At 40.1% G+C, this 16247-nt stretch overlaps 1 protein-coding gene across 1 annotated transcript in view; it reads right to left on the bottom strand.

Annotated features, from left to right (window-relative positions):
• Window positions 1–9388, bottom strand: part of RTKN2 (rhotekin 2) — a 30134-nt gene extending 20746 nt beyond the window's left edge. The window contains exons 1-3 of the mRNA XM_053450610.1: window positions 9206–9388; window positions 4632–4831; window positions 2417–2475 (exon numbers count right to left, since the gene is read on the bottom strand). Of these exons, the coding sequence (XP_053306585.1) occupies window positions 2417–2475; window positions 4632–4831; window positions 9206–9355 (409 nt within the window). The 5' untranslated portion in view covers window positions 9356–9388. The remainder of the gene's footprint in view (window positions 1–2416; window positions 2476–4631; window positions 4832–9205) is intronic.
• Between the last annotated feature and the right edge of the window lie 6859 nt (window positions 9389–16247).

The following is a 16247-nucleotide window of genomic DNA, read 5'->3' as shown; positions in this document are numbered from 1 at the left end:
TCAAAACAGATCTCTTCTGCAGATGCCTAAAAAGGCCTTTGTAGGAGAGGAGGATATTAATTATTTTTAAATCCTACACACACACACACACACAGAAACCTTGGCAGTATATTGATAAACAGGTGCCACATGAACGTTATTTTAAGAAAAATAATTTCTTGATTTAGAATTCCCAATATGCTCTTTTACAGTGTATACTCCTATATTTTAAAGGGAAAGTCTGTTTAAAAACACACATATACGTACATTATATATATATATATATATATATACATACACATATATCTGCAACAGCTAATCAAAAATCGATAATAATCGATAAGAAAATCGTTGCCAATGAATTTCATTATCGATTAGTTGAATCGATTTTATTGAATATAAAATGAGGAAATGCTCTGAAAAATACCCCTCATCTTTTAATCCAATCTCAAATAGAGGTCAGATTATAACACTAAAATCCAGATCCCCCACAGCGCTGCAGGGAACCCGGATCCTCCTCTCCGACAGCTGGCTGGTGAGATGCGCGTAGACATCCTCCAATACTATTCTACACTTCCGCTGGGGTTTTTTTTATGATGGAGCACCAGCGTGACATGACCTTCCGGTGCTCCCCGTTAAAAAATGCCGGCAGCAGCAGAGGTTGGTCTACGCGCAGATGCTCACCAGCTGCCCCTACTAGACACCAAGGAGTCTGGAGCACAGGGGTAAATCGAGGAGGGGTGCAGAGTGGCATATCAGGGGGTATAAGGGATATCAGAGGGCACTATGGCATATCTGAGGGGCAGAGGGGCATATCTGGGGGTATAAAGCATATCTGGGGATATGTGGCATATCTGGCAGGCAGTGTGGCAAGCCTGGGCTCAAATGTGCATAACTGGGGGAGCAGGTTGGGAAATAAAAACAAGAAATGCATTTTTCTCAAAGTTTTTTATTCTGCTGTTTGTTCATTAAATTATTTTAAATAAGCAAAACATTTACATTTATTTTTTATGTCCGATTAATCGGAAAAAAAAAAAAAAAAAAAAAAAAAAAAAAAATCGGCCAACTCATTGATTATGAAAATAATAGTTAGTTGCAGCCCTTATATAGAGAGAGAAATCCACAAAAATAGAGAATCTAATTAACTATTTTATCATGTCTACAAATCAGAAAATCCACTATATTAAAATATAAAACAATATTAAAATAAACATAGACCGTGTCCATTGAAATCTGGCGATTTACTCTTAAGGTCACATTTTATCAATTTATGATTTCCCGTAGCCATATGAAATTTGAACATATTAGGTATCAACCACATGAAAAAGAAAATCATCATTATCATTTCCATATAGAAGCTTCATACATCAAATTAATGATACTTGAAATTAAGGAGGTGAAGAAAAGGCAATATTAAGGATGTAACCAATCCCCAGAGAGCCAGGTACCCACTAGGTAAAATAAATCTTAAAATCTGTTGCAATTAAATATCATTTGTCAGGCCTAATAAAGTGCCAAAAATATACCCTGTTTTAGATGGAACTTCCAAATAAGATAATAAAACTTAACTGACCCTATAAGAAAACTTATCAGGGTAATTGAAAGTGTGTTTACCTTATCACCTGGTATGCCGAGCTACCTAGAAACAAAACTAGCAGTCCTTCGAGTTAATTCCGTCCGCCAGATTAAAAAAACGAACAAAAAAAAACTACGATTATGTGAATTTGGCGGTTACTTGGGGAACTGTTGCTGTAAGAGCACTTAGAATAAATAAATGAACTTATTGAAATTTTACAGCTTGTCATCCGAACGCGTTTGTATTATTAAACTATGTAGAATATCCAACAACTTATGATAAAGCAAGTCGTTGAGAACCTTGCTGACCCAAAAATCCTGGCGTGTGTGTGCCCATAAAACCTAGATTTTTTACCAAGAGCAGCAATAATTATAAAGCCTGGTCTTTTAACTGTGCCTACATAGCATACTGTGCCATATAGTGGCACAACAAAAATACTGCCAGTATTGATTGGGAAAGTATTTGTGAGCAGAAACAGGTTTTGACAGTAGATAATCACGTGGCCGATATAGCCTACCAATTATTCCCACTGTAACGACCCAAACCTTATTCAATCCGCTGTTTTGTCTTATAACCTATCCCAGGCTAACTTCCTTACATTACATCCAACCCTCTAGTTTTAGAACGTGCATAGAATACTTTTTTGAAAGTTATTCAGGTATTAAAAAAAAATAAATAAAAAAAAAAAAAAAAAAAAAAAAAAAGTTTCTTTGAAATGGAAAATGACATCAGAAATGTATTTAGAAAAGCCATTAACAGATTTGTTCTACTCGATGGCACATTTAAAATAAAAACACTTCAAGATTACATACAATATTATACTTTAAAAACAGCAGTAGTGCTTATGAGACAGTTTAGTACCTGATATAACAACTTTTCCAGTGCAAGCTGCACGTTCTTTCACTCCCGCATCAGAAGATCTGGAAAAAAGAATATATTTATATAAAAAAGGAATGACTAACACAAACTTTATTGTAAGCAAATATTTTACCGCCTGAGGCCAAAGCTTAAATTCACTAATTTCTGAGCTTTACCAAAAGAAATTCCAAGGTGGAACGCTCAGAAAGCACAGCGAAGTCACCACTCATTCAGAATCTATTTGCCTATAGTAGCGTTCTAGTTTATTCAGTATGGAATCCACTTGGGAAAGTCCAGCTCCACGGTTTCCCAAGATGAGCAACACACAAGCCTTACAATGGACACAAATTAGATCCCTGCATTTTGTCCCGTTCCTTGGTTAAAAATAATGAATGGATACTGACTTGTTCATTTAAATTTAAACTTTTCCTCCAATGTTTACTAATACCGTATTTGCTCGATTATATGACGACCCCCAAAATTTGAATATTTAGGGAAAAAAAGAAAAAGCATGAATATAAGACTACCCTAAAGGGAAAAAAAAGTTTTACTAGTAAATATTAGTTCACATGTAAAGTATTTTTTCATATTTCATAAAACTATGATTGGAACTCTGCACAATCTGCATAGACAACCTCTGCTGCTACCTGGCACTTCCGCCAGGGCTTCTATGACTGAGCACTGGAAGGTCATGTCACGCCGGTGCTCCGTCATAGAAGCTCCAACGGAAGTGCCAGGTAGCAGCAGAGATTATCTATGCACTTTGCGCGGAAGTTTAATCATAGTTTCACCGGCTACCAGAGAGGAGGATCCAGGTCCCCTGCAGCGCTGTAGGGATCTGGATCTTAGACTTATAGTCAGCCCTCTATTTAAGGTCGGATTATAAGACGTCCTTGAATATAAGACGAGGGGTATTATTCAGAGCATTGTGAGGTCTAAAGACAATGTCCAAAGCAAGGCGGTACCATGAACCACCACAGAAATACAGACACTATATATATATATATATATATATATATATATATATATATATATATATATATATATATGAAAATAAAAAGGTCTTTATTTCACTGCATTACTTTAAATATGCAGTCAATTATTCTTCACGATCTTCTCTCATACCAATAGAACAGTAAAAGAATATAAAAGCTACACTTAGTTTTGAGAAAGTGTCCTTGAAAAGGGTAAAACAAGGATGCAGAAATCAATACCTTATCTGCAAAGTGCTAGTGATGTTGAATCAATTGATAAAAATACACAAACATGTTCAATGTCAAATGAGCTTTTCATTTTCCATCTAGTATGCTTGACATTTTGTGAGGATGAAAAATAGGCTCTTTATACATGCTAATTTGTAAAAAAAATTTTTTTTAAAGTTTTTCTAATACTTTCAACATGGATCATCACTGGCTATTACCACTTAAAGAACAATTTTGCAGAAATACAGTGAGCAGTGTAGTTAAATAACGTGGCCAGCAGATGGCACCAAACATTCACACATTGTATCACTTGGAAATGCCATGTAAGATTTGGCCTGAGTTTATGGCACACTTAATCAGGCTTGCCACAAGGCATCCCCAGACATGCAGTTTACGGCCACCTCCATAATTTTGCCATAAAAATCTGGACATCAAATATGCTGGGTTTAACCGTTTGCAAAGTAGCCATTCTCATAACAGGAACATATCTCTTTGGGCATGTTTAGTATCAATCAGGAAGGATAAAACCCCGGGTATTCTAAATAAATATTCATGTTAAATATATTTACATGTTCTAAATATACATTCGTATTGAACCTTCTAACAATACATAGACACATTCTACATATTTGATATTATGTCGCTGTCCCCTGGGTAGCCCACCTCAGAGCAGTACATTTTATGGCACCCTAGGTCCAGCTCTGGTGACTTTATCTACTCATTCGATTTATGGCCCAGGCCTGGTGCTAACACTCTGTTAAGGACTGAGGATCATAGAATATTCTATATGCCCCTTGATCAATAAAATACACATATGGATACACATTCAGATTTGTACGAATTGCAAATGTACAGAGTTCTGGTAAATTTGCACAAAGTCACAAAGTCACAAAAACAAGGCCAACTCCCCCCCCTCGACCCACATGAAAGAGGTACAGCAGCTTTTGGGATTCTGGAGGCTCTGTAGTAATGTATGCTATTGAACAGTTGCAAAACTACTTTTTGGTCAAACCCACCTTCTCCCATTATTCTCAATATTCTCTTCTTCTGCCGGCGAGTTGAGCTGCAACATATATCCTTTGATACGGGTATTACAAACCATTAAGTTCTTTACAGCATTCAGTACTTGGTCCTTCTGACTGCTCACGGAAAGCAGTTTACATATTCCGTCTCGCATCCGAATTTCAAAATCAAGTTTTTCTTGAACCGAGTTGTCCTAAATGGAAGGAACAAAGTTAAGCTTTTCATAGATACCTAGTTTAAGGCATCCAGTACACCCCATCACATGATATAATGGTGAAAATAGCAGATAAAAAGGACCTCTTACTATTTTCCAACTCAAGACAAAATCAAGATATGAGTGATTTTATTATTTATTTATTTATTTTTTACATTTTTTTAGCCCCCACCTCCTTAGTAAGTTTAACCAATAAATCTGCTTGCACATACATGTAGATTACACACGCAGACCATGTAGGTAACAGTACACATTATAACGCATGGTATGCTTGTTTGAGAGGTAGCTATAATACATCTAACAAAATATAAGTAGAAATTTAACAATCCCAGATACACAATATTGGTTTTCCCACCACTGGCTCACCGGCACTCAAAAAGTTAAGGTCAGTGGAAAACTGCTTCATGTTCAGAAAATGAACAGCTGTTGGATAAAAAATGGAAAAGTCCTACGTGGAGTAATACTGAGTGTATATGCACAACACCTGCAAACATTTACAGGGGCCGCTTATGACCACCGTCCTCATAGTGAGTCAAGGTATGATGGACAAATTAAATTGATAATCAGAGTAAAAATGTCCCTAACATCCCCATTAAAGAAGAAAGCATATAATTTGTGAGTACTTTAAAGCAGCCAATCAGTGGCAGGTATGTGCTCCTTTTTAAATTAACATAAGTGGTTTCTGCCCATGCGCACAGAGGGGATAAACATACCTTTTAGATATACTGTAGCTGGCACCTGTACTGGCTTTTGCATCGAGCACCAGGAACAAGCAACTAAACCAATCCATTTTACCGATCTTTCAACATCTTAGCCTGCCTGCCCTACATCAGGTACCTGGAGACCATTCCAGAAACTAGTCTCCATAATGGAGCTCAAAAGCCATGACCGGTCACTGAAAATTGACTGGATTCATTTACAGAACCCATGACATCGGGAAGCATGATATGGCAAGGTTAAATCCAACCAGCTAGACCAGTGATGGCAAACCTTTTTGAGCCCAAGTGCCCAAACTGCAAACCAAAACGACTTATTTTTTTCAAAGTGCCAACACTGCAATTAAACCTGAATAACGAGGTTTTAGTTTAGAAAAAACAGTTCGTACTAATTAACAGCTTTTGTTTAAAAAGAAAAACACAATAACAGAGCTTTCCATTAAACATTTTTTTATTGAAAAAAACAAAAAAAAAAAATACAACTGTACACGTGCATGTATTTTTTTAAAGACGCCTTTTGTAGGCACAATTAATGTGATTTTTGCTGTTGTGTGTCCACACACTTAAACACTTGAATAACATACACACGCATGCACACACTTACGTACACACACATAATGGGTTAAACATGTGTTACAGGGAATCATTCTCTTCCCTTTATGTATGACATGCCTGCTTATACACACATATGCACTGCTCTTACGCATGCCTGCCCACAAACACACACATATACACTGCAGTTGCCTGCAGATACACACTTGCCAGTACTCACACATATGCACTACCCTTATACACACCTGCCCAAACATACATAATCTTCTCACACACACACACACGCCTCCTCATAAATATACACTGCCCTTGCACATACTTACAAAGACGTATACACTATAAGACAAATACACTCCTTATATACACACATATACACTGCCCATACAGACGTACACATATACACTGCCCATACACACGTACACATATACACTGCCCATACAGACGTACACATATACACTGCCCATACAGACGTACACATATACACTGCCCATACACACGTACACATATACACTGCCCATACACACGTACACATATACACTGCCCATACACACGTACACATATACACTGCCCATACACACGTACACACGTACACATATACACTGCCCATACAGACGTACACATATACACTGCCCATACACACGTACACATATACACTGCCCATACAGACGTACACATATACACTGCCCATACACACGTACACATATACACTGCCCATACACACGTACACATATACACTGCCCATAGACGTATGCACATATACACACACATATACACAGCTGCCCTATACACACACACATATGCCTGCCCAAGTGCCCATACATATGCCTTACCATATGTATATGCACACACAAATCTACCATCAGACCCCCACCACCCACCCACCTTCATTCTCCACATCAGACCCCCCCACAACCTTTGTTCTTCACATCAGACCCCCCACAACCTTTGTTCTCCACATCAGACCCCCTCCCACCCAGCCACCTTCGTTCTCCACATCAGACCCCCCTAACCCACCTTCGTTCTCCACATCAGACCCCCCAATAATCAACCACCCACCCACCTTGGTTCCCCACAAATCTTACCTTTTCTTCCTCCTTTCTGCTTCCCCTTCCTCCTTTCTGCTTCCTCCTTTCTGCTTCTTCCGTTCTAACTTTCCTTGCGTTTTGCCGCTCGCAGTCTGTGCAGTGCGGCTGCGCACAGCTGTTTATGCTGAGCGCCGGGGCTGGATATAAACGTCATATCCAGTCGCCCGGTGCTCAGCAGAAACAGCTGGAGGGTTCTCCCCAGAGAACTGTGGGAGATGTAGTCCGCGGGAGCTGACGCCGTGACTACAGTGTATGACTGTAGTCACGGCGTGCCCACAGAGACGGCTCGGCGTGCCAACAGCGGCACGCGTGCCACACGTTCGCCATCACTGAGCTAGACGTTCCCAAGCAAATATAACCGACAGCCTTAAGCAGGGGTTGTATAATTTGTTGGTTAGAGTAAGAAAATAGAAAATAGTTTCCATGTTGCCTTGAATAGCACATGAATACACAAAGTAGCAACTTGGGAACAATGGGTTACAAATCAAAAAGTAACATTATCTGCATGTTTCTACCAAGAATTGTGTGCACTGGAAGAATCACACATATCGAATGAACAGTCTTTTTGGTAATTCCCACAGTGACAAAAGTTTTTATTGTGTTGCCTGTAATATGCACCCTTCATTTAAGACTAAGGTTGGAAGAAAACATTATATGGTATGCTGTAAGCGTATGTAATACGCAACCACTCACTAAAATCTAAAATTATACAATTAGGGACAAATATTGAATATTACGCGATGATACTTTATAGTTTTTAATAAATGTCAGTTTAGGGGTTTTTGTATAAAAATAAGTAATGCCGGTGAACGTGTGCAGAGTATGGTAAGTGGTAGAAGTTATTGATTGCAGCTGTTTTAAATTGTTTGCGTTTGACAATGACGAGGACCTTGGCTTCAAGCCTAATTAATTGTTAACATATTACACTATTTGCTGCTTTGGCTCAGAAGCGCAGGGAGATAAAGGAACAGTTGTGTCTTTTCATTTAGAAGACTGTTCTTTTACACAAAATAAACCTGGAAAATATGGGAGCGTGGAAGCCCCTCTGGACCTGTGGGGCTAGGCAAGAACACACCAATGCCAAGGGACAGGGCCAAGGAAGAATAAGATGGGCATGAGCATGGACTACTAGGTTTATCCCTACCGATACCATCAGCAGTATGAGGCGGTGCTTTGGTAGAGCCAACATTTTGCATTATTCATTAAAAATGACTGTAGCTGCCTAGCGTGGATTATAGTTAGTAAAGCTTACCAATCACAGGACACGTAGACCTCAAAGACACTTTCTAACGCAGTGTACAAACCTACTAGGTTGTATTGTTGCCAATATGTATAGATTACCATCATTAGACAGCCAAGCCAGACAATCAATTTACTCTCCTACCAGCTCTTTAATGTTTGCAAGGTTCTCTATTCATGATTTAATTAAAGGGACAGTTTACTGCCCCCCCCGACAACCCCACCACAGAATGTATATTAACATCCTTTCAGTACTTTAATCTGCGTTCAACAAAAAAAGAAAGACTTACCTGAGGTAAAATCTGCAGCTGCCCTCCTCACCTATGGCCCAGGAATTCTTGCCACTGATTGGCTGCTTTAAACCAATAAGCGTCAGGAAAGCGTTCCTACTGAAATCAATAGGAGCGCTTTCCACATGTGTTTCCCACCCAGCGCAGACCAGCGGCAAGTATAAAGTGCACATGCTGGCTGCCGTGTCCTTTTAATAATAAATATTTACATATCTTAATTTTTTCAGGCAATTGACTCAAGGGACTCTGTTGTAGGGGGCGTGGTCAGAGGCATTGCTAGTAATCGGGCTTTACATTGGATTTTTTAGGAAGGCTTTTAAAAGAAAGAGCATTTGATTTGCAGGCTTTCTGCTGAGACTTGAAATCCACGAAACCTTCTGAGATCTCAGAACAGAGGGGAAGAGAGAAGGACAGAGATTCTGCCTGCCAGGCACTGATAACAAAGATTCCCAGTCTGCCCGCACAACTCACATCTTGCTGCGGAAAGAGAGCGCTCTCCCGGATTTTCTTGCGCTTTATCTCCATCCCGAGTGCCGAGCAGGCAGATACCGTGGCTCGATTCCTATCGCTCCTTCGAAACATTTGAATTTCGCGCCGTGGATCGTGTCCCGATTCCTCCATTGTGTTTTGCAACGTTCTATCTGTAATCTTTCTACAGTTCCTGGGAGACAGCCAATCACCGCCCCGTGAAGGGTGGGTCGTACCATTTTAAGGGGGGAGGTTAAACAGGGCACGTAAAGCGCTAGGCTTAAAACAATGTATACACCACCGAAAGGATTGGCCGCTGATGGTATAATATATGGCGCTAATAATATATACGTATATGGCACGACTGAGAAGCACTGTAACGTATCATATAGAAAGGTACAATAACTCTCCCTCCACCTCCGTCCACTTGTGACTGCGACAAACAGAGCTCCCTTGAGCAGGTGCGGCTGGACAATAGTGCAACCTGCTCAGTGGCTTTTGTATTCTCGAGGAGGAAAGTGATGGATCGGTTTTCGTTTATGGAGCGTATTTAAAATTAAAGACACTTTAAGGAAGTACACAAGTAATTTATGGACCTTATCAAATACTATTGAGACCAACCCATTTAAAGCAGAGTAATGACATTTCTATGAATTGAATGATATTATAAGTAATAATAAGTAAATATGTTCAAAACTTACTTAAGCAGTAATATTTTATGAAGAATAATATTCTGATCAAATCTGGTATTTTTAAATGCTACATAGAGTTACAGCAAGTAGAACCGGCAGACCTTTTTTCAGGACAAGAAGTGCTTTCTTTAGATACCATTATTTTGATCGTATCATATAATTTACAAAAGAAAAGTATAAAATATGGTGAAAAATGTAGAAAAAAAGTACTTTTTCTGACATTTACTTGACATATCTTTTACTCATCTACAAAAGCTAATGAAGAAACCTGCTAAATAGATTCTAAAATTTGTCCTGAATTTAGAAATACCAAAAAAAAAAATTTTTGTTGCAAATTATAGGGCAATTAATACAAGAAGTATATTGCTTTTTAAAAACCTTTTTTTCCTCATATCCTGTCCCCATGTCCTATTTGGGACATCTTTGAAGCCGGCCACGTCAATTTGCCCCATCAAACCATATATGTTTGAAAACCAGACAAACCAGGGTATTTCAAATACTGTTTTTTTTAACCCTTTCCAAGCACTAATTCTGCTACCGGCCGCAGTCAAGTTTTTTGGTAGTAATTTTTTTTTTCCCCATACGCATTCTACGTTAGGTATGAATTTACAGCTCCTGGTATATGCCACAGCAAACAACACCCAATATCTGTTTAGCAACTTCTCCTGAGTACAGTGATACAGGGAGGTAAATGGCCACCTTTGAAATTTCGACAACTGGTCAGTGTGTGGCCATGCCCTATTTTTGGGACATCTTTAAACCCGGCCAAGTTGATTTACCCCATCAAAATATTTAAAATATTTTAAGTATTAATTAATACTTAAGTATATTAATATATTAATAATTTTTTAAAGTATTTTAACTCTTTCCATGCCAGGACTTTTGTGAAGATGCTTTATATATATATATATATATATATATATATATATATATATATATATATATTGGACCTTTTCTTTTACATTTTAGAACTGGATAGTTCCCCTGACAGTGACATCAGGAGGGAGTTTTTTTTCTTTGTGATTAGTAAGCTGGGCTCCATTGACTTGCATGGTTGGATACAGTACCTGGAGAGACCCTCTTGAGAACATTTGTTTTTTATGGGCGACACCATCTTGCGAGAGGTAAAATCTCTCACAGTGGCACTTGTGATCACTTGGTGTCGCATTTCGCATTTAAGCAACATCGCTTAAGCGTAGGAGGCGATCGTTGATTGCCTTCTAAGCTCTTTCAAATAATGGGTCAGTCGCCATATTATATGGGCTGCTTACCTGCGTGTTGGTTGCACAGTGTGCGAGCAGCATCTCGGGCAGGAAAAGCAGGAACCCAGCTGATTCATGCGAATGAACATCACGTGACTCTGCTCCGCTCCTTCCACTGGGGGCATGGCAAGAGAAGTTGTTCGAGAGGAAGCAGCAGTGCCCCTGCAGTAGTCTGCGAGTGAGAGAGCTGCAGTTCAGGAAAGGGGGTGGGGGAGGGTGTATGAGCAAGTATGTGTGATTAAGGGAATTAATGTAAATGAATAAGGAATATGAGTGTGTGTGTGAGGGGGTGGCAAGAGGGAGTCTGTAATCACACTCTTATCATGCCCAGGATGGCTGCCTGAGCATGATAGGAGTGTGATTGCTGTTAGACATTATATATATATATATATAAATATTATATTGTTATTGTTTTTTTGGTGTGTTAACCATTTTTAACACACCAAAATTGGAAAAAATGCAATAACAATATATATATGATTGTTGACAGAAATCTCACTCCTATCATGCCCAGACATAACCTAGATTCCAGCATGTACTGGCTGACTTTGCATGATAGGAGTGTGATTGCTGCTAACAATCATATAAGTAATATTGTTATTAAAATCACACTCCTATCATGCCCAGGTTCTAGCATGTACTGGTTGCCTGGGCATGATAGCAGTGTGATTGCAGTTAACAATGATATATATATATATATATATATTAATATTGTTATTGCATTTTTTTGTCCCATTTTGGTGTGTTTTAATAAAAGCGTTAAGGAGGGGGGGTCATTTTCGGTTTCGGTTCGGTTTCGGTCCAGAATTTTCATTTTGGTGCATCCCTACGATATCATCTTTTATACAGTTTAACTCAGTTCAATTCTAAAAGGCATCATGCATCAACTTCTACTTTTTGTGTTCGTTCATTGAAACTAAGTGTACCTGAAGGTAAGTGTTATAGCAGCACTTTTCACAATATACCTAAGCGTGGGATTCAAGCAGCCATTTACTGTGTGTGGTAGTCAGCATTGACAACTGGCTCATCGTAGGCAACGGTCATCAAATCAGAAGTACCTGCTACCACTGAACCAGCAGATATTTCCTAAATCTTATTATATTATATACAGATCTGTTTCACTTCTGTGGGCACTTTTGCCAATGCTCTGCCTGGAGAGTCATATTTGTAAAAGCATTCCCCACTTGAAATCCATTAACGATTATGCCCTCGCTATGTAATGTCACAAGCAATGCAAAAATACAAAAAAGTTATATAGAGTTGTATTGTGTTAGGTGTACAAAGGAAAGAGCTGATACCTAGGAAAAGATGATACCTAACTCGAGTATAATAGAGTGCAAGTTTTTCAGACTAGGTCTGTTCTTCAGGCATATTTTAGCTGGAAAAGGGCAACAAAATGACAAGTACTTTTTTCTTTCTTGCATTGAAAAAAAAAAATTAAGCTTTCATTGTACCATTATGGGGCACAGTCATTGTTACAAAACACATCCTTATGTGCTTGCGTCAACGGGAACCACTAGATACTGCAACATATAACCAACAGCAGCAGGATTCTCCTGGAACTCTAGGGCGGACCACAAATCCGCTGCGGTCCAGTAAAACTTTGAGCAGCTGTCACTCCCTCATAAAGCCTCCAATCAGCATAATATTTTGGGATGAGGGAGGCAATTATGAGAGGCATCCAGAGATATACAGGGTTTGGGGGTCACAGCATTAGGGGGAACCCTGTTTCTGTACATCTGGACATTTCATACCGGCGGGGTGCCAGGTAGACAGCTGGGATGTTTACCCTGGGCAGGACAGGTAGAATGGAAGATATTGTATTTAACCTGCTTCAATGTGTACAAATTCAATAAACAAGAGTCTGTTTTCTCACCCTACACTGTGTCTTGGCATGTGACTGGGTGAATAAGAGCTATAATTACCAGGCTGCCTATGGAATTCTCTGCAAGGAAGACCTACATGGAGGAGCTACTCATCCTGAGTGCGGGTCTCTGTCACAAAAACTATGGTCTACATTTCAGCACCCAAACTAGTGTAATTTGCAAGATATTCATTTGCATCCCTTTAAGAAATTTGACATTAAATCCTAGCATGGCTCAAGTTGACCCAAATAAGTAGTTTTTTATTGGAGGACCAATTAAAAATGTAAAATATTATCCTGCAGCTGGTTTTCACACTGGAGTATTTGCTACTTTAGCATAGCCAGGGCCGGCCCTACAATGGAGCCGAATGGGGCAATTGCCCCAGGCGGCACTTTAGAGTGCCGCCCCAAGCGGTTTTTTTGGTTGTTTGTTTTGAAGCGGAGGAGAGAGAGAGGGGCGCCGAGTAGTTTTCGCTTACCCGCTCGGCGCCCCTCTCTCCTCTGCGGCGAGTCTCCCTGCTCAGTCTCGGTGCTGGCTTGTAATGATGAGCGCCGGAAGTGGCGTCAATTTCCGGCGCTCAGCATTACAAACCGGCACCGTGGCAGAGCAGGGAGACTCGCCGGCAGGACTCTTTAAAGGCAAGTACCGGGGGGGGGGATAATGGCGTCAGCGAAGTTTAAAACTTTTAAAGTTTTAAACTTCGCCCCAGGCGGCGTTAAGTCTTCGGCCGGCCCTGAGCATAGCAAGACATTTTGGGCAATGCTATGGTTCCAACTTTGTGGAAACAGTTTGAGGAAGGCTTTACTATTCCAGCGTGACTGTGACCCAGTGCACAAAGCAAGGTCCATAAAGACATGGTTGGATGTGGAAGAACTTGACTGGCATGCACAGAGCCCTGACCTCAAAACCATGGAACAACTTTGGGGTGAACTGGAACGGAGATTGCAAGCCAGTAGTTGCCATCCAACAAGTGCCTGACCTCACAAAGACTTTACTGGATAAATGGGCAAATATTCCCACCAAAACACTCCAAAATCTTGTGGAAATCCTTCCCATAATAGATGAAGCTGTTATAGCTGCAAAGGGGGGACCAACTACCTATTAATGCCTATGCATTTAGAATGCAAATGTACTTGTTGCTGTAATGGTCTGGTGTCCCAATACTTTTGTCCATATAGTGTATATTGCACGCTGGGTTTTGTGATTTCTATTCATATCTATAATATGTCAACAGGAAGTATTCTTGTTGTTTTTACAGGATGTTATATTTTCATAAGTCTTTATATGATTCTGCAAAACAGAACAAAAAATCTATTCATAGCAAAATATTTGCCTATCTCTTACAAGTGTTTAGATACAAATAAGATATGCAGCAACGAGCACAATGAACATGCTTCTTAAACTAATTGAATGGTAAAGATAAAGTCTAAATATCATTTTCTAAGCCTTTTTTTCTCATTATTAGTTCCGGCCTTTTAATATTTATTTTTTGATTGAGCCCATTGTTCCTCATTTTCCTCCCTCTTTAATCATTATATCTCTATACTGTTGCAGATGAAAATGCCTTTCAATATAATTATAGCAAAGCTTTTAAGAAGCCTATCGAGTGCATCAACTTTATGCCTGTACTTAGAAAAAAATGTTCCCTGGACTTAGCTACCAAACTGGATGTAATACTAAATACAAATAATTTAAAAAAATAATTTCTCTATATGTTAACAAATTATTCTTTGATTTCAAAAATGATTTTCTCTTCTAACCTCCACCCCTCAGTAGAAATTAAATGGACACTCCCATCATCAAATGCACTTTAATGTATATTATTATTTATTGTTTTATATGGGCTGTGTCACCTCATCATATCAGAAGAATGCTCCTTGCCTGCATTTGGCAAACCCATTACATGCTGGGTATACTCACTGTGACGGCCCCGGGTTAACTGGTGCCATCTGTAGTAGTTATTGTGACCATCCGGGGTTAAAATGTACTGATATATTAATTGTTGGTGACTTATGTATTTTCCCCATATATGTGGTGTTTGAGTGTCCTTTGTTCTCCCTCATGTCCTATCCTATATGTGTGCCACATGTCCTGCCCACAGACTTTTAACCCCTCGTAGCCAGGACACCACCAACCCGACCACACCGCTCTTTTATGGAGGTAACTCACGGGTGGTGGGATACAGACAAGAGGTGGTTTGAAGAGGGAGCCTCCAGCAGATTCCCGGTCGCTGGGACTGCCAGGAGAACAGAGATCGGCTGGCACGGTTATTGCACACACAACGGTCCGTCCCGGGGAGACTTTGAAAACGCGTTGCTTTTTTGGACAGGATACCCCCAGGACCCCGAGCTGTCCATCGGTACCCCGGAATCACCCCGAGAACGACAGCTAACGTCATACGGACATTGCAGGGCTCGGTGGCCTAAGCGCGGCGCCGGTCTGTCTGGGGATGGAGCGGGAAGATGTGGACATGATTTATGGTCTTTTTCTCACCTAACTTGTATATAAGCCCGTGTGTTTCCCCAATAAAGTGTTCTTCTCTCCCTGGACATTAGTCTAGTCTAATGCTTCAGGGACACGCTATATCACCTATTGTCCTTCTCAGGACAATGTCTGCACTGCCTGTAGTTGCGCCTTGGTGTGCTGCGGGGTTATGATCAGAGGGACACCGGGCCAGTTCCTGAACGCTGCCTCGCTAGTATCGTCTAGCGCGGGCAGCGGTTTTAACCCTTTCGGTCCCGGGAGGAAGCATTGCAGAACCGACGGGTGTACCCAGCCGGGGTACAAGGCGTGCCCTTCACACTCACCATTTTGTTCGAGAATTCTGGGGTGGGGGGTGTCGAAGTCCTTTAGTATGCATTCTTTGTTGCTAGAGGGAAAGTCTTCTGCCTGTTGGAAAACATATTTTTTTCCAACAGCAAAAACAAGGAGTCAGGAATGGACTGAGGATTTTAAAAAAAAGGTCTAGGGCCAAACATTATATGCAAAAGTTGTATAAGGGAGCATGTCCAAGTCTCAGAGGAATGTAACAATTTCTATATTAATTTGAAAAGATTGTAAGCTTGCAAGAGTAGAGTTTTCTCCTTCTGTACTAGTACTCACTGGAACTCTCTTCCCCGTGCTGTTCGACTCTCACCAACTCTACCCTCCTTCAAACGCTTACTAAAAACCTTTCTTCAGGGAAGCCTACCACTGAGGTAATCATCAAAACTTCCCTCTCACCCAC

This window comes from Spea bombifrons, chromosome 11 (assembly GCF_027358695.1).
Source record: "Spea bombifrons isolate aSpeBom1 chromosome 11, aSpeBom1.2.pri, whole genome shotgun sequence".
Taxonomy (NCBI): Eukaryota; Metazoa; Chordata; class Amphibia; order Anura; family Pelobatidae; genus Spea; species Spea bombifrons.
This window is presented reverse-complemented; position numbering and strand designations above follow the sequence as displayed.